The sequence below is a fragment of the Spea bombifrons genome, chromosome 1 (genome assembly GCF_027358695.1).
Source record: "Spea bombifrons isolate aSpeBom1 chromosome 1, aSpeBom1.2.pri, whole genome shotgun sequence".
In the NCBI taxonomy this organism is placed as follows: Eukaryota; Metazoa; Chordata; class Amphibia; order Anura; family Pelobatidae; genus Spea; species Spea bombifrons.
The window spans coordinates 149,351,791-149,372,027 of record NC_071087.1 but is presented as its reverse complement, the minus strand read 5'-3'; the positions used below and the strand labels follow the sequence as shown (position 1 = coordinate 149,372,027).

General features: G+C 36.5%; 2 protein-coding genes across 2 annotated transcripts; one reads left to right on the top strand and one right to left on the bottom strand.

The window, feature by feature from the left end:
• Positions 1–917: 917 nt before the first annotated feature.
• On the bottom strand, positions 918–6,423 carry ESM1 (endothelial cell specific molecule 1). Its single transcript, XM_053448054.1, has 3 exons — positions 5,967–6,423; positions 1,569–1,724; positions 918–1,089 (listed from the first exon to the last, which is right to left on the bottom strand). Exons 1-3 carry the CDS (start codon positions 6,265–6,267, stop codon positions 989–991), a joined length of 558 nt encoding a protein of 185 aa, XP_053304029.1. The 5' UTR covers positions 6,268–6,423; the 3' UTR covers positions 918–988.
• Positions 6,424–13,985: 7,562 nt separating this feature from the next.
• LOC128463887 (granzyme A-like) lies at positions 13,986–19,837 on the top strand. Its single transcript, XM_053448052.1, has 4 exons — positions 13,986–14,118; positions 15,633–15,774; positions 17,171–17,434; positions 19,148–19,837. The coding sequence occupies exons 1-4, from the start codon at positions 14,033–14,035 to the stop codon at positions 19,307–19,309; spliced, it is 654 nt and encodes a 217-aa protein (XP_053304027.1). The 5' UTR covers positions 13,986–14,032; the 3' UTR covers positions 19,310–19,837.
• Positions 19,838–20,237: the final 400 nt, after the last annotated feature.

Sequence of the window (20,237 nt, the reverse complement as noted above, 5' to 3'; positions counted from 1 at the left end):
TTTATACTATTGTGAAACCGAACTATGTACCCAGCAAAAATAAAACAGAAAAATATAAACTTTAATGAGGAGTCTTTATTCCAGAAATTATATTTATAATATTATGTACAATTCATAGACCAGGCATCTTTGCACAGATGTTAAAATAGAAAAACAAAGTATACTCACTATAAGCAACAATTTCTACTCTTTGTGTAGTTTTTTTATGGGGAAATAACACAAGAATTAGTAGTCTGAACTAGCTAATATCACAGTATTAAATTATTATTTGCCTGTTCCCTATCCCTAAAGATTACATTAAACTAGGTGTATATATAATCCATTATTATGGCCAGTATAGTTATACGTATATATTTTTATTATTACTTGTAGTCAGGCAAATAACTGTAGTATCAGCTGAAAGCTGGATTTTTATTACGAAGGCATATATTTTCATGTTTGAAATATTAAGAAATTACTTTAACTATTAATCTAAAAATAATGGAATTTAAGGTTTGGGTTTTTTTAAATGTCATCATCATAGGCAAATTTGTTTTTCTTCAGTTTCTGATCAAATACTCCAAAATTAGTCTTGGTCTATTTGTGAAATGCTAACAAAAAACCTTCAGATTTATTTACAACAATAAAATTACAAACACTTCAAGAGCTGATAGACACACAAATTAAAGCTTTTAGTTATTAAATACACAAGACCTGCAATAGTTATGTTGGATAAATGAAAATCATTTGAAATTGATCCAAAATAAATTTATATTACTATACAATTACAAAATATTGAAGAAAAAAAAAACATTACATCATGGAACAAATTTGTACAAGTGGCTTTTTTTGCACTAACTCCGAAGTCATCAACGTTTTCTCACAAATTATAAATTAAAAAGATACCGGCGTCTTCAAAGTTTTTTTATACATCCAGATTGTTCTACGTGTTTCCTTTTGCAATATTTGTCAATGTTTTAAATCAAATTGAATGTCCTTTGATTGGTTTTCAGCGTGGATTTAACCATTTTATTTCAGGTGAACGAACAGATTTCTCTTTTAACAATTCTTCTTTTAAGTTGTTCCCATCACCAGATGACATTTCTGTATCTAAAAAAAAAATCCAGAAGAAATCTTTTTTGCATCAAGATAAAAGGATATAATTTTACTGAAGAACTTGAACATTTTAGGGACAAGTTTGTTTTACTGGCTATCTGGGCTATCAAAAAAAAAAAAAATAACAACACCTGATAATTCAGGAAATAATTAATTTATCAGTTAATCCCTTATTTTGTTAAAATACTCTTGTCTAGTATAACTTCCACGGAGAGACATCAGAGGAGTGAACACATTTCTGCCACAGACAAACATTTTTTAAAATAATATAAAATATTTTATCAACTAATTAAATTTATATTTATTATATATATTTATATATATTTTATATATTAATATAAATTTATGATTTATATTTTATCTCTAACATAAAAGCTTCACACCTCAATCCTGAAGGTACAACCTTCAAGTAATGTAGTTTACTTTAAGTTTGAAATTACTAGACATCCCAATATAAAAAAAAACAAAAATACCTGAATGGGAAACCCGTCTCAGTTTGTTTCCTGACTTTCCTCCAGTGAGCTGGAAAAATGGAAATTTCAAGCATTTGCCTGTCACCCTGTCACATATTCCAGAAGGACAAATACAGCTCTTTCGACACTCCATGCCATAGGTACCATATGGACATTCTGCAAAACAGTAAAAAAGTAAAGGAAGTTTTGTTTATTTTATGTTTTTCACGCAGGTCCTTTCAAACATTATTACAGTTTGGTATTTATTCTTCTGGCACAAGTATGGTGGAGGATGGTGTGAGGGCAAAGTCACACTCAACAAGTTTATTCATTATGTGAGAACCTACATATGTAATCACCTCGTTGTCAGACAGCCTTAATCTCCAATGCATGAACCCTTTTACAGCAGGTTAAAAATTGATCCTTTGCTTATTACCCTGCTGCTGGATTTGGCAAATTACTGTGATACTACTCCACTAAATTCACCTTGTGGACTCACATGAGACCTGAGAACTGAAGAGATTTGTCCACCTAGCCTCTCCAACTATGTGCTTGTGGTATAAATGAAAACCTTCTTTAACAATGGTTAAAATTCATTATTAGTATATGAACATACATAGATTATACAAATATAAACCAATTAAACCATGACATACTACTTATAGTGTAATGACACAACTACCCCCTAAAATTACCACATTCCCAAAGTAGGGGATCTAGCACCCTGCAGCTAGTGCAACTAAGTTGGCCTCCTCAAGACCACCATCTCCCACACCGTAACATGTATCTCAGGACCCGTCTAATGGGCCTGGTAACACATTATGTTTATTTAATGCCAGGAGATTCTGTTAAATATTCTCTTAAAATATTGGGACAGCCATAATTAACAATAACATTAATACTGACAACATACAAATTGACAATAAGATTTACGTATAAAGACACTAAAAAGAGAATTTGTGGATTTACAATCTAATAAACCCTTTTAAAGAATTGAATTGCATGAACCATGTTGGTTAACATGTTGGCATGTGGTGTAAATCCCAAGTAGGGTTAAATCAGTAGCTTAGACTGTTAATACAGCCCTGTGAATGGTGTTACCCCATGCCCACCCATCTACCAAGTAGCCCACCGTACAAGTTTTAACCTGATCCCTGTGGAATGACACTTCATGGTCCTGTCATGGCGGCCTTTCGTTCATGCGTAGCGACTGCCAGTTGTGGCTCAGCCAACAGACAGATTTAGGTCAGTGTGTTCTTGTAGCTTCAGATAACTCGGAATGAGAGCCAAAATGAGTCAAACTCAAAATATTAGTGACACAATACAAATATAATTTGTGGGGAGCTCTCTTGAGTAATTAAAAGACGATCTTGTGTTTAATGCCCCCCAGTTAATAGTAAATAAAATAGATATTTCAAGGCAAGTTCCAGACAATAAAACGTGTTCTAGCATCTGCACAGGAAGAAATGCTTTTTTTAATTAAAAAAAATTGTTCCCCAAGGTATTTATGAATAAGCAAAACATGATTTATGCGAAACGTGCTTCTTGAATGTGATACATTTGTAAGGTTTGGTAGAAGCTGAAGGCTGGACTCAAACAGAAATATGGTAATAATTAAAGAGATAGAATTTTCTGGAACAATACAGAATTACTGGGAGAGTTCAAGAAAAATACTTTTTATTCCAAAGGAAACCCAGAGTCCTTTTGAAATCACTCTAATGTAACTATATATATATATATATATATATATATATGTATGTATGTATATATATGTATGTATATATATATATATATATATATATATATATATTGTATGATATTACCACTGCCATTGTGGTGAAGCATAGAGATATGGGGACTGTCCACCTGCAGCCAAGCCTCCCACCATAAGCTGAGCTCTTTCGTTTAAAACCAATGCGATGACACACTGCGTTACCCAAGTCTGTCTTATTATATATCTGATAAGTTTTGTGATGTTGCTTCCATATTTTAATGCAAAGTGCATGAAGCGTGGAATCCTTTGAGTGCTAGATGGCTTAAGAACTCAAGCAATTCTCTAAAAAGGCTGAAATCTTTATCACCAAAATTAATTTGTGTATCTTTAGGAAACATGGAAAAACATACCAACTGGCACAACCAGTGAGTTTCCTATCCTATGTGCTACCAGAAAATCACCACATCACATGCGTGATTTCATTTGGTTTGCCCTACCACTTCTACCAAGGCTGTTCCAGGTATCAGTAACCCATTATGGAAACTAGTACCATGCCACATTACTACACAGTCTGATGCTGTAATTTTGTTCCTTCTTAATACATCCATGGATGTATTCTAAGGATCTAACCGCATCTCCTTTCTCTAAGATACTGATATCAGCTTGTATCACAAATGCAGGCATGAACCAGATCTTCATTCATTTACATTAATTATACTCATATTGCTTTTGAATTGCATTCAATATAAACATGTATTATTGTGTCTTCTTTGAAAATGATGAGTATAGGCACAGCTTTACTTATTGGGGTAATTGTGAATACTGGTACAGCACGATATCAGAGAGAAACGCTGCTTAGCTACTCATTCCGCAGCGACTTCTTGGCAGCTTGTCTACCAAAAGCATGCAGTAAGTGTGCCTGACCAGGGCTATCCCTAGGATTTCTTGGCCCCTGGGCAATCTGGGTAACATTTGCTACAAACATGGGAAAGAGGCACCTCTGACCATATGGTTTTCATGTATAGTAGGTATGGCACGACGCATGCACATCACAAGGGCGCCAGTGCAAGCAAAGCCGGGGGTCCTAGAAGCATAACACGGTGCTTCTAATTTAAAAGCTGCAGCGTTTACAAGTGTGTTAAATCTTTTTGTCCATTTCCCCAGACAGGCACTATAAAGGAACTCATTTTCAGCTTATGAGCCCTCATCTGATTGCGCTATTGTTAAAACAGATGTTAAACAGGTGCCTATTCTTCCCACTCCGGCCATCAGAACGGAAAACTCGAAACGCATCTAGAAGCTGTATTTCTATATTCATTTATCAAATATTGATTAATGTTTATTAATTTTACATGTTTTTAAATATTTAAAAATTTTGAAATAAGCTCCTCAAAATAAATAGGACGCCGCACCGTAAAGTTCCACAACTCTTTTATAAATTATTATATTTTATTCTATTATTATTCTGGGGTATTAATTGAAACTGGGACACTTTTATTTGAAAACTGAGCATCTAAGGATTCATTTAACACAATTCATAATTATTACAGAGACACTAGAGAGATTATTGTCAGTTTTACTTATAATCTTACTCAAAGAATATAAAGATCAATATTCTGTAGCATGCATGTATATATATATATATATATATATATATATATATATATATATATATATGTAAAACATGCGATGTGATTTAAGATGCATTATGTTTACTTGTTAATCTCCAATGAATACAGGTGGAATTTTTTTACGTGAAAAAAATCAGCTAGTTGTACATAGACTGCAACCTCAAGTCTAAAAACTAAAGTCGGTAATAATTTTTATTCTTGATGTGCTATGAAATGATACATTATGGACAGGGAGCATATGACTGCACACAGACGGTATATCCATCCTTATTTCAGAAACAAGTGTGTTAAATTAAAGATGCTGAGAATCTGAGCGTTTCTGTGTGTCTTTAGCACTGCATTTATTATGTGTAGTTAAGATGTATGCTGGTACGTTTGTGTTTCTGTTTTACATATTGGTCCAAGAAGAATTCATTTGGGCTGATACTGTTGCAAATGCTTGTTAATGTTGGTATCATTTGATTTTAAATACACAAACTGTTTTATTTGATAATATTATACATGTCATTAAAGGTATAAGTTAAAATTAAATGGTCAAATTCCTTTATAACCTCTGGTATAAAAAGATTTAGATGTATAGAATAACATAATATGAACGTCTTGAGGGAAAGAAGAGAGAGGGGGAGATGTGATGGTAACATGGAAATACTCAAAGGGATTTAACAAAGTACAGGAGGGACGTTTATTTCGAAGGAGGAGAAATGTTAGAACAAGAGGTCATAATCTGAAACGAGAGGGTCAGAGGCTTAGATGGAATAGAAGGGAGTTTTACTTTACTGATATGGTGGTAGATAACGGCTCCACGAAGTGGTAGAGTCTAATAGCGATTGAATTGAAACACACATGAGATAGGCATAAAGCTTTCCTTATTCTAAGACAAACTCAAGGACCTATTAAGATTTTAGTCCTTACATCAGGACAAAGTGGGCAGACTAGATGGCCAAATAGTTCTTATCTGCTGTCAAATTCTATGTTTCTACACCTGAAAAGCTAGCGGTACCTTTTAGCCGTGCAAAAAACTTCTGTTTGGTAAATGAATAAAACGAGAGAGGGAGATAGTGTAGTTACATTTACCTTTGCAAATCCCAAATTCATCTCCAAAATCGTCCTCTTCTGTAAAGAACTGGCACTTTAAACCAGGCCCGCATTTAACGCCGTCCATCCCAGAAACTGTACGGTAACAGGTTTCGCCAACGGCTGCGGCGCAGACTCTGCAGCACCCACAGTCATCCAGCACCGTCCTCTTGCAGCGCGTGGTGCTCTTACACTCATTACTGTCGCAGCGTTCAGGGCAGTCCACCGCATACCGGGCATTCCAGGCACTGCCAAGGGGCATATTAATCAAAAGAGTGGCAACGATGATCCAGCACTTCATCTCCCCCGGTAAGAAGCAAAAACTGCACGCTACTGTCCAGGCACAGGGCTTCACTCGCAGCTGATTACACAAACGAATCCAAAGTAGTAGCTGAGCATCCACCTACAAATTTCGGAGCTTTATACATTGTCTTCCCACATGCTTGTCAATCGTCAGCTTCCTCAATCCGGCAGTGCTGACCTACTGCCAGCCTCCCTCTGTTTTATTTCATAGAATCCAGGATGGAGGTTGGATTAGCAGGCTTCTGCCATTCAGGAACTGGAATGACTGAGCTGATGTCATTTGTTATGTTTAGAATACTTGTTTTTTTTTGCATGAGCACCAAAAGAAAAACAAAAATCACCCCATCTGAAATGCTCAAGGATTTTGGTGAGACAATAAATTAGGAGGAATAAACAGTGCTAACAATGTGACAATGGTCACAGAACCAGCAGTTCGAAATAAATAAGCTGTGACATCTATTTTAGGGGTAAGGAAACAGCAGGTTCAATGCTTTAAAGAAGACCTTCAGCCGTTACTAATATGGGTGTATTTCTCCCATTGCATGCATTCATTTTGGGTCAAAAATAATATTTTTTCTTCTTTCTGTACATGCATAGAGCACACAGTAGCACATCAACTTCATCAGTTTCACAGGGAGCGGGGGCTACATGGAGTTTCACGCTGAGCTCTCATATTGTAACATCAATAGAATGAAATGCATAGACTAATTCAGATCTGTGTGCAATACAATGCAACAGCTTTCATGAAACCGCCAGTGTGCGTTTTACTTATGGCAAGGACTATTTCTTTAATCATAGAAAGAGGAAATTTGGGTGTGGGTTACACATTGGCATGTCATGGTGGAGCTGCCGGTAAGCGCGTGAGTAGCACCATGGACCTTCATCGTCTTGTTTTTAACCTATCCTCGGCTCTTCTTGGCTGGCAGATGAAGAAAATGTTTTATAATACCATCCAGTTTGAGTGGGCCTCTTATAGCTTTTTATTTTTATTGTCTCACTTGTCCTCATGAAATGCACATTTTCTCTTTGTGTGCACATTACTGGCTTTTTAGTATGTAGTGTTTTATTTTTTGTATGTTTTAAGGTTACGGTGTCAAATGGAACATTTATCCAGACACAGATCACACAAATGCCACAGTGGAACTTGGTCCCATAAGATTAGGGTTTTTGGTGGGGAATGGGTGGTGCCTTTTGGTCTCTTGTCTTTCCTTGAAGGCTTCAGTGGTCCTCTGATACCACTAATGATCTGCCCCCCTACCCCTGCAGAATTCAGCCAAGGGGGGGGTAAGCGATGGCTGAGTGTTACCTCAGGGCATTGCAGGTTCCCGTTTCCACCATATCCCATTTTTTCACTGTGAGAAAGTGGAGCACTAGCACTTTGTATTTCAAGATAAATCCCTATAAATCATTTTTTGTATAAAAAAAATTAAAAATTATTCATTAGTTTTGTAATACAGCAAATATATAGGCGTTTTCGATGCATTGATTACTTTTGTTCAATGTTTGCATTGGGCCATTGTAACTATTCCTGAATCATAGTACTTCCATAGAGTAGCTTTGTACAATATATATATATATATATATATATATATATATATATATATATATATATTATACATATTGTGACAGAAAGGCCGGTAAAGTAGTGGATGGGCGGTATATACGCCCTACTTTGGCTAATTTTGTGTGTCCTTATATGTAAAATTAAAGCCCCAGGGAAAGAGAAGCACAATAAAAAAACTACAATATAGGAGGTGATTTGTAAATTGTGTAATGGGTCCCTGGGGTGGAGTATCCAGGAGAGCAGGGTGGGCTGGTGCTCCAACAGCTTTTAAAATCCAGACCAGGATTTACAGGTGACCAAGTATAGCTCACCTGGTCTAATCAGGAGGGTTTAAAAAGCCCAGCTTGGTTCAATTCACTCTCTTCTTATTGCCAGCCAGGATTTATTTTGTTTGTTTGGCGTGTTTTGATTTGAAGAAAATAAATATTTAAATTCTATCTGGATCTGGAATTGGCTTTTTTACCCTAGAAGACAAGTGATTCTGAAAGATCTCTGACTAACTCCTTGTGCTTCAAAGGATGTTCAGTTACAATATATATATATATAATTAGTTCTTGTTTTATATATAATATATACATTTTATAAATTTGCTATATTTTAACTTTATTTCTTCCGGTTCCAAATGTAAATGTATTATCTGTTAGTAAGAACTGTAATCCAATAAATGATTTTCACATTATGACATTTATTATGTTCAACCCCTTTATTCTTTATAGTGTTTTATTTGCTTTACCAGCTGCTGATTGGCGCTGTGTATGATTGCTAGTTTACCATTGCACAAACACATTTTCACACTATGTTTTTCCTGTGAAATTATTCACTGTATAGGTAATATTTGAAGCACATGATTAGTAGTATGGTGTATTTAAGATGTACAGTTCACATTAACTTCCATAATCTTATTTTTTTTCAGAAAAAAAGGTTCATTAAAAGGTATTGTTAACTGTTTAATTTGTTTTCTTATAATTTGCCGGGTAGGCTAAGTTAACCCATTGCCAGAAAAGCTACTATGGTATTACAGTTCATTATTAGAGAATAAAAACTGTTTTAAGCTTTCTACATCAGTTCATATTGAATCAATTTGGACTTGGAGACTTATTTAATTGCCTTGTACTTGCTTTACATGTTTTGAAGAATGAAAGCTCAGAACATTATATAAAATGTTGTTTTGTTTTTTTTCCTATTCTTTTCAAGTTTTAAGCTGATGTAAGTACCAGACTTTTAATTTCTGTACTAAATCATCACCAAATTTTACAGAAATACTTTCTTTTTGAATTTCCGGCTGAACCCACACTTCACGCAATGGAAATATGTCAGGTGTTTTACTTAGCTGCTTATCTTTGGAGGATTTAAAATGTCCAATGTGTTTTCAGACCAAATTAATGACCTGGCTCCTGAAAATTATAGGTGTTTTATTTGTGTTCAACTTCTGTTTAATTTCTTTGCTAGAAACCCCTTAGATGGTTTAATTAAACCGTTTAGCCAGAACAGTAAGCTGAATTTTTAACTATATCTTCATAAATTGAAATATTTTCAAATGTACTGTGTTTAAAGCTCTATCTTTTAATTCCAACTACAATTATTTGTGTCTGTCGCACTCAGAATAAGCTCTACATCAATTTGATGGTGCTATATAAAACAATAAATAATAATAATAATAAGCCAAATAAAAGTTCGTAAGGAATCGAAAAGCAACATATCTTGCTGTCTTTTAAGGTCTTTTAAGTTGCTGTAGTTATTAATATTTCTGAATTTGGAATTTGGAACATAAGCACACGATTTTAGTAACATATATGTAAAAACTGTAGCTTTATATGTACAAAATAAAATCCACTAATATTAATGCCAATATAGGGATATCTAAAAATAATTGTGGTCTGATTTCATAATATTACAACGTTTCCAATGTAACATTAGAATTCTATGTTTAGAATTCAAATGCATATAAGGATGCAAGATATGTCACTTTTTGATTCCTCGCCCATTGTTATATGGGTTCTTAGTATTGTTTATTGTTTTATATAGCGACAAATGTTGTAGCGCTGTTCAAGGACATGGCAAGTAATATATAACATAACAAATTGTCTTACAGAACAAAAGGTGAGGAGGGTCCTGCTCAAACGGACTGTTCTATGCTTTTTGACAGGCATGAATTGGCATGGTTGTTTTAATTTTGCAAGCTGTGCTTGAATGTTCCGTTTTTCGCTTACCATAAGTATATAGAATCTTTAGCTTTTTATGTGAAACAAAAATAGTTTGTAAAAGGCTTCATCTGATTGTGATGTTCAGGCCCCATCATGAGGCTACAGAGTAGTATTACACTAAAAGGAGAGCGGGGGGAAATTGCAGGTTATGGTGAAGCCCCTGTAGTCAAAATGTAATCAATGATTCACAATGTATTTTGTAGATTAAACAAGATAAGATGGCAATCAATGAGGTTCACAAATTAAAAGAGATGTCCATTTGAAGACACAAGGCAAATGAAGATTAATGTCAGAGATTTGAGCATTAAGTTAATGTGTAAATAAGAACTGATGAACATTTGGAAATGGAGTCGATGTCATTGTAATTGTAGATGTTAACTGGTAAATTGAATGTCTTTAATGAAATAGTAAAAATTGCAATGGTTATCAGTGGAACTAGCAGATCCAAGCCAATATATTATTACAGTAGCCTTACAGATGATCACAAACTCTGCCTTGGTAAATGTGACAGATGATGTAATTGTTTGCAGAACAATAACTGTATCAATCATATAAAAAGCCAAGCAGTTTTTACACATTGAGGCCAATAGCCAACAAAAGCATTGAGCGCCAGGTGAAAATAAAGAAATTATATCAATAGGGTACTTTCCATTTAGGAAGGTATTGTTCCATCACAGTACTTAAGGGTTAATCTTCAACCATGTATGCAAAAAAAAAAAGAAGAAGAAAAACGATGGTTAGATGTGAATGATTTTAAAATGCAAAAGAAATAGATGGACTCTTGGCTTATAGAGGAGCAATTCCACGCTGCTAGGTTAATGGCGTTGATGTAAATCCCTTCCCGGATAATGTTGTAGAGGCACACAGCTATATTAAAGAAATAGAGAGCGGGGGGACAGATAAAAATGTAATTTAATAGTATCAAATAAATGCAATAATCTACACTTACATGAATATGTATAGTATGAATAGTATCACAATGTGGGGAAAAGGAAACCCGCTTGTTGTCATGCGCTTATTCACATCACCTGTTTATCTTTTATAATAACAACAATTAATGTTTAATTTGCAAATTAATACTTACTTTACACGTATTTGCAATTTGGCATGTCGCTGGTAATTATTTTCTCCGATTTGAGACTTTTATATATAATTGTTACACTTGCTTCTCAAAGAAAACTTGATGTTTTTTCACTCTTGGGATTGGTGACCCCTGATTCTGCAGAGTTGCAAATAGTCCTGTTTTTCATTTCTTCAGTAGAAGATGGAAGTGGAAAAATCTCAACAAGAAGTTGAACTTAAACAGAAAATATACAGTAATAAACGCTAGTAAAAGAGTTTTTGAAGCTTCGTTCTCAGGTACCTCCAGCAGTGCATGTTTTCTGGATCTCCTCAGAGGACCACAGGCCACTTATATAGTCATCTATGTACATGTGATGACAATCACACTAGAGTTTATTCACTAAAAGAGAGTTGGCAGGTGAGTTTCCTCCAAGAATAGTTTATAAAAAGCATATTTAAGTTAATGAGATTTCGTGATGCATATATTAGGAGAATGTTACTGCAGAGTGAAATAGACCTCGTGCTCCCTTTATTTTGGGCCGATTTAAAAAATTAACTGGTCAGTCGGCAACTTGGCAACTGTGATGCCACAATACCTGATCCCTACCTGGTAGTATGCTGCCACTTTAATTTCCCGCCAACCCCTCAGCATCTGTAACCATGGCAACGAGCAGCCATACTGGACTACCTGCTCCATGGGCCTATAACTACGGTTTTAAAGAAAGGGCCTGCATGGTTGGCTCCTGGGCTCCACTTTGCCAGCCATGTGTCAGAGATGTGTTTGGGACTTAAAAGATTAAATGTACCATGAAGCATCATAACTGTTAGGGGGATAGCGTTAGACCCTCACCTAGGACATTATCTGTTCCTGGAAGAAAATGCAGCACCCTTTACCACAGTACCAAACTGACATAAATCAATCTCAAAACATCTGTGCCAAAATTCTTCCGTAAAGAAAGTTATAACTTAGTGATATATTTACTCGCAGCTGTAAGGGAGTCATTGACTTATCACACCACTGCTTGCTGAATGCTGCTTACCACTTCCTGGAAAATTATATTTTATATTCTTAAAATGTCAAAGGAAGTGGAGACCCCCGTAGTTATTATTTGCCTTTACTAGCTGTAAAACAGAATTAACAGAATGAGTCTATGCCACTGCCATAGTACACAAAATTAATAATTAAAAAGGATTAGTGGCACTAAATTGTGGCTTCAGGGGTCCCGTGTATGATGACTTTTTTTAGTCACATTGCTCTGCCTAGAGGATTGGCTGAGCGCCGTAATTTTGTTGGGGTGGTCTGAGGTCTGAGTTTCTTCCCTGCTGTGCTGTGAGTCTGTGACTGACAGACTCGCTTGTCGTGAGGGTGATCTGACCAGCCAAGGCCCAAGGGGTGCCACACTGCCACTAGTTTTTTCTTCTAAGAACTAACTAAAAGGTCAAAGATTAGTTACTGTTTTGAATCATTCATTAAATATATAGTGTTTTATAAATTGCATGACGTTATGATTCATTTATTATATATTTATGTAATGCTAATTGATTACAGTGACAAAAACATGCTGAAATATAACTAATAGACAACAAGAAATGGTATATTAAATTTGTCAGAATTTGGTTTAACAAGAAATAAATAAATAAATAGAAATGGGCTGCTCAGTCTTAAATGCCGTGGCCTATTTTTTGTCCCAGTCCGGGCCTGCTACCTATCCTATGTTCATTGATTATCCACTACCAAGGTCCAACTGATCAGCTCAGTTAACAGAACCGGCTCTCAGTCCCGCCAAACACTGAGATTCTGTACTGCTTAGTCACCTGTCCCTTACTTGTCATATATAGGTTAATGTATTAGTATGTTACTGTAAGTTCAAGAGTTCCACCATAAAAATAAAGGTAAACATTATGAAAAAACCCTAATGCCTGGATCACAAACTTTCTGTGTATTATAAAGTTTTGAAACCCTTTATTTCAGATGCTTGACTTGCCCGAAAGTTGGCAACATTCTTCATCTGATTGATTGGAATACACCTGTTTCAGAGAACTCTTGACCTTGGGCGACATTGGTCAACAGAAATTATATGTATCTGTAGAAAACATGAAATATTTATATGTTCATTAAGCACTCTAACGGCATTGCACAAGGGTATGTTGATATACTGCCAACGGGAATATTTCTGGTAAGTCACACATTTACAAGAAATCATACTTCACACCTAGTCATTTAGTGTGACGAAGACTCTAAACTCTTTTGTATTTGATTTGTTTCACTATGAGCACTAGGTTTCCAGATTCCAATATAGAGGTAGAGAGGTTAAACATATTATATAATGGACCAGACAAACACTTCTTCCAGTAGACATCTGTCAGGGTTATCCCTTCATGATGCGTAATAAAGTCGGGGGGTTCAAACTGCAACTCTCCTGCCAACGCCATCTCTTAGGGAATAAACCCAACTTAATGTTTCATGTGCCTTCACGCATTTCAGCATCAAGCATCTGAAGCAAGTGGTTAAAGTAACCGCGATTATTTCCTATCCTATGATAAGGAAATGAAAACATGAAAGTAACCAATTAAATTGTCGTACACCTAGATCAATGAAACAACTTCTGCTTCAGCTGTTACAAAGTGGAACATATACATTGCTTCATACAGCTTGGAGAACGACATAAAGAAATATGAATCTCGTCTGGATCTCTGTGCTAGCAGGAGTTACTCTGCTCATAAAAGGAGGTGAGTAGGCCGTCATCGCAGGGGAGGTAAAGTCACTCGGGAATCTTAAATACTGAGCTACTGAAAACCTTTACAAATTCAATTTTAACCCTTTGAGCACCCAAGACATTTTTTTCCCTTCAATTTTCTTTTCTTCAATCGATGCAGGTGTGTGTGCAGATATTATAGGAGGGAAAGAAGCCTATCCTCATTCAAGACCTTACATGGCTCTTATACAGAGTAAAAATCACCTATGTGGAGGGACCCTGATTAAAGCAGACTGGGTACTCACTGCAGCTCATTGCCACGTGTAAGTATTCTTTATCCTTTATAAAGAAGTAAGCAGAGGCAAAGTATATATATATTTATATATGTATATTAACAAACCCTGTTAGCCGAGGGCCATAAATGTCAGTTTTAGGGATGCTATGAATGGTCCTCTAGGCAATAAGACTCAGGAACCCTGATTTGCAGAAAACAATGTTAATTATTTGCAAGGGCACAAATCAAACACCCCAAAACAAAATCATAAGAAAGTCCTAGGTCTGACTGGAACCCCCCTGGTGACACTTTGCTGTCCCGCCTAAAAACCCAACTATATCTCCCTGGCAGACCCAGCTAAGCCAGGCTCTGGAAGCCTCCCCCAGACAGCGAGAATCCATGCGCAGAGTGGTGCTATCCATGTATATTTGTGAATACATGTTACAGGCCATTGGTCATGTGCATTGGTGCAACTTCCAACAATGCCTCACGAAAGCAGATCTCCTTAGTAATAGCCTGATCCATGTCCAAAATCAAGACAACCCTACAAGAAATGGGAGTGCGTTAGGTCACAGCTGATATTTATAATGAATAATGTGCATTCCTGTATCATGTTTTCAACACAAACTTATGCTTGAAAACAACATGTAGGTTTAACATCACACAAATATAACAAAGGAAGCATGATGTGCGAAACCATGTTATATGGTGATGCAAAATGTGAGAAAAACATATTTTTTGCCTGCAAAAATGAAAGTTAATTTACATGCCATAAGATTAGCTTAGTTTGGTGGCTGTGCATATAGGGGATGAGTTAAAGCTCAGAGCAAAGATCCTCATGCGGTAATGCAGTGATTCAGTGTGTATGTATGTATATATTTATATATATATATATATATATATATATATATATATATGTGTGCTTAATGGATAATCTGGTCACCTTAGTGAAGGGGCTACTATTCCCAGACACATATGCTGTCGACTGGCTCTTATAAAATGCTGCCCTGTAGTATTTAAGTTGATTTTATTTAAAAAATATATATTTTCTCTTCTGCAAACACGCATTCTACACCCTTCCAGAAAACTAGTAGTCAATACGTGATATACGTGTCCAGAACCAAATGAAGCCGGTTACAATGCTACTGTAAGCATTTCTCTGTGGTGGATAAAAATACTAGAGCCTTCAGCTTAAAATGTGTGTTCATGGGATACGTCATGTTACATGTAGTCTGCCAACTAGCTATACTATTCCTTCTAAAAGAATGTTTTTGGACCAGTCTGCTAGAAAAAAACACTGGCCCAGTGGGTACGTAGGACCGGTGACACAGATTGACCAAAACTGTTCATCAGGACAGAACCAATGTGTGACATCATGATGCAGCTTCATCCACATTACATGAGCAGTGTTGGTATGTCTTCCATTCCTACCCACGTTACCCAAGTCATTTTGTTCAGGGCTCCGTAGGGCAAGAGGACGATTGGCACGCTGCATTTCTACTGTACAATACATTTCAGGTGAAAATACATGCTAATTGTTTAATCATTTTATTCATCTTTAAGTGATAAGTCAACTACAGTTGATCTTGGTGTCCATTCAAGACATATCAAAGACAAACTAAGGCAGCAGTTTAAAATTGTAAGATCGATTCAACATCCCAAGTTTAACAAAGGTAAACTTGTGAATGACATCCAACTTCTACAGGTAAGAGTTGACCAACACATCTCACAACCCTTCCTAGAATGTATAATTTATTAATTAAAGAGTTTTAAATAATTTGAAATAAATGTATGTCTTAAATTTCCCAAGGCCTTAGGGTCCCGGCCACTCGTGAATGTGATGCCCTTTGTGGTCCTGCTGCCCATGCACTCTGAAATAAGCCTTAGGTTTAACCCTTTCATTGCCAGGAGTCGAGACACATTTTCACGCCGTGGGAAGCCAGAACAATTTTCGTAGTTTTGCAATAGTTAGCTTTAGATGACCAATATACCAATATACCAAATACCTCCACAAATACCTCCTCCAATATACCTCCACATATACCTCCACCAATATACCTCCACATATACCTCCACATATACCTCCACCATATACCTCCACCAATATACCTTCACCAATATACCTCCACATATACCTCCACCATATACCTCCACCAATATACCTTCACATATACCTCCAGCAATATACCTCCACATATAACTCCAGCAATATACCTCCACATATACCTCCACATATACCTCCACCATATACCTCCACCAATATACCTCCACCATATACCTCCACATATACCTCCACATATACCTCCAGCAATATACCTCCACATATACCTCCACCATATACCTCCACCAATATACCTCCACCATATACCTCCACCAATATACCTCCACATATACCTCCACCATATACCTCCACCAATATACCTCCACATATACCTCCACATATACCTCCACCATATACCTCCACATATACCTCCACATATACCTCCACATATACCTCCACCATATACCTCCACCATATACCTCCACCAATATACCTCCACATATACCTCCACCAATGTACCTCCACATATACCTCCACCATATACCTCCACATATACCTCCACCATATACCTCCACCAATATACCTCCACATATACCTCCACCATATACCTCCACCAATATACCTCCACATATACCTCTACCATATACCTCCACCAATATACCTCCACATATACCTCCACCATATACCTCCACCATATACCTCCACATATACCTCCACCATATACCTCCACCAATATACCTCCACATATACCTCCACCATATACCTCCACATATACCTCCAGCAATATACCTCCACCAATATACCTCCACATATACCTCCACCATATACCTCCACCAATATACCTCCACATATACCTCCTACCAACATCGGAGGTATCTTCATTCAACTGAAAAGGAGAAAGCTCAGTTCCCAAAAGCTTTATATCCTTTTCCGTATTGGTCTAATAAAAGGTATCACATTTGGCTAAAGACCATCTTTTCTTAGTTAGAATATCTAATCGGATAACATGGATAAGAATAATAATTATTATGTTACATTTTTTCTTTCACCTGTTTTGCAGCTGTCTAGGAACGCAACTCTAAATAAGTACGTAAATATCCTGCCATTACCAGGCACATTTAACGAACTAAAAGGAGGCACTGTTTGTGAAACAGCAGGATGGGGAAGATCTAACAGCAAAAGTCCCCGTTCTTCAGACAAACTAATGGAAGTGAGATTAACAGTGCTTGATAGAAAAACATGTAATTATATGTATCAGCCTACACTGAAAATTACCCGCGATATGATGTGCACCGGTGAGAAGGAAGAAAAGGGCATTTGTAATGTAAGTAACACATCTGTGCAACGTTATGGTGGTTAAAATAATTTTGGAGAATTTTGTGATCAGAAGGCAAAGACAGACCTCAATCACAACTCCCACGTGGCCACCTCACAATGTATATGGTGTCATGTCCCGCTTTTTTAATAGAAGGTGCAAGGTGGGTGGTCATTTAAAGCGGGACAATGATCCTGTCCTCATCCCTCTGCTATAACCATACCCCTGCCACGCATCTAACTGTGCCTCCTATGAAGGTGTCTTGCTTTAAGGACCTGATATACAGTATATGAGATTATAGCAAAAATCCCATCTTCCAGCAATAGTGGAGTTGTGTCCATGCCACTGATATTTAGGATCGCTGTGGCTTCTATACTTGTTGAGGTTTTTCTCATAGAATCTGTAATGATACTAATGATAAGAGGTAACTTATCAGTTACATTTAAATGCACAGTTGGTCTCTTTCTCTACAGTTTGGAACAATGGAAGCCTCAAACATCATTTTCTAATTATAACCCATTGATAACACTGACTTTACTATACATTTATAGGGATTTAGGGGTAATTATTTCTGAGGATTTAAAGGTAGGTAGACAATGCAGTAGAGCAGCAGGTAATGCGAGCAGAATGCTTGGTTGTATAGCTTGGTTGTAAGAGGGAAGAGCTCATGCCGCTGTACAGATCACTGGTGAGACCTCACTTGGAGTATTGTGTACAGTACTGGAGACCGTATCTCCAGAAGGATATAGATATGTTGGAGAAAGTGCAGAGAAGGGCTACTAAAATGGTTTATGGATTACAAAATAAACCTTACCAGGACAGGTTAAAGGATCTTAACCTTTATAGCCTGGAAAAAAGACGGGACAGGGGGGATATGATAGAAACATTTAAATACTCAAAGGGAATCAACAAAGTAAAGGAAGAAAGTTTATTTAAAAGAAGAAATAAAACCGCAACAAGAGGACACAAGCATAAACTAGAGGGGCAAAGGTTTAATGGTAACATCAGAAAATATTACTTTACGGAAAGGGTAGTGGACGCATGGAATAGCCTCCCAGTGGAAGTGGTAGATGTTAATACAGTAAAGTCATTTAAGCAAGCATGGGATAGGCATAATGCCAAGCTAGATATAGGATAAGGGCAAGTACTAAAGGAGAGTACTCAGAGGTTGGGCAGACTGGATGGGCCTTCTGGCTCTTATCTGCCGTCACTTTCTATGTTTCTATGTTTCTATATACTTCTTACAGAGACTGCCATATTTTGCCAAATACGTATATTTTGTAGAAAAAAAAAATATTTGGGGAGAATGAAAAATTTGTGCCAGACTTAGACCCTCTGGGGCCACTTGGATCAAGCACTCACATTACACACAACAAATCTTACTGACACCTGGGTTCTCTCCTGCTCCATGCAGAAGGAACATAGTCCTAGAACCAGGTTATCCATTGAGGCACCTGGGACTCCAGAACTCTTGGGCCTAATGGATAATCCAGTATCGACCAAAACCAACACAGTAAATTATTTCTCACTGTGTATAAAATACATTTACCATCTGGTCGTCCATTAGTTCTAAGGGTTACACATTTTGTTAGCTAAAGATATAAAACATTCTATCATTAAATAAACAATTCTATGTGAAATGTCACTATGTTTCTTAGGCTCATTGCAGCCATTTCATTCATTCGCCCACATTTATTACATTGTGTTTATTTGTCATTTCAGGGGGACGTTGGAGGTCCACTAATCTGTAGACGTGTTTTCACTGGTATCACTTTGTTTGGCCCAGTACTCTGCGGGATTCCTAACAGTGCCAATGTCTACACTCGACTCACTAAAGAATATGTGAAATGGATTAAAAAAGAAATAAAACAGAAGACACCGTAACGCTTATGTACTTCACCACATTCTTGGCTTCTTTTACATTCTTTGCTTAAATCTGCACTGAATATTTTATTGGCTTTTGTCAAGTTCATGAAGCATAATATTTTCTATGTAACAGTACCTGAAATCCTGATATATAGTCTTTATTTTAAACAAGTACTCAGGCAGTGTATAAATATTTGTTCATACAGTATAATATATTATACGATCACTAACAAAACCTGGTGGTAAAAATGAGTTAAATGTCCGGCTTGGATTTACTGACTTCATCTCCACTCTATTGCTGCACAGTCATCCTGTCACACAGAAGCTTTTAAGAAGGTTTTCTTTTTAGTTTCCCCACCGTATCAGTGTCTGTTTAAGTATTCTCTGAAAAACTATAAATTATGTGATGTTTTACATGATTAAGTAATTACCGGTAAAGGTGTTTGGACATACAACAGTGCTAGAAGGGAGGTTGCTAATGCTGCTTTTAATGATGAAAATGCTTGGACTAGATGAAATAGAATATTAAAAAGCTTTTTGTTCATCTTGTTCATTTCCCTTGTTCCTTCAGTTCATCTGATTTATTAACCAGCTATCTCCACATCCATCCATGATGAATTGATGAAAATTCTCTGCCTGGGCCATTCCACGGCATAAAGAGGTCGATTGACTAAACGGCATTTGCACTCACAAGCTCATGCATTCACTCAACTAAAAGAGAGGGGGCACTAGTTAAAAAAGTAAGCGAAGAAACAGAACAGTGTCTATTACCTAAATGATAGCTAATGATTGCCCTTTCCAATGCCCCTCACTCCATGTCCATTGGGGTAAATGGGTTAATCTAACACCAAAATTAATTAATTAAAACACAAGGTCCTACCTACTTCCAAAGAAAACTATCCACTATCTTGATTGAGTCCAATTAGCAATGCAAAATACAAACAGG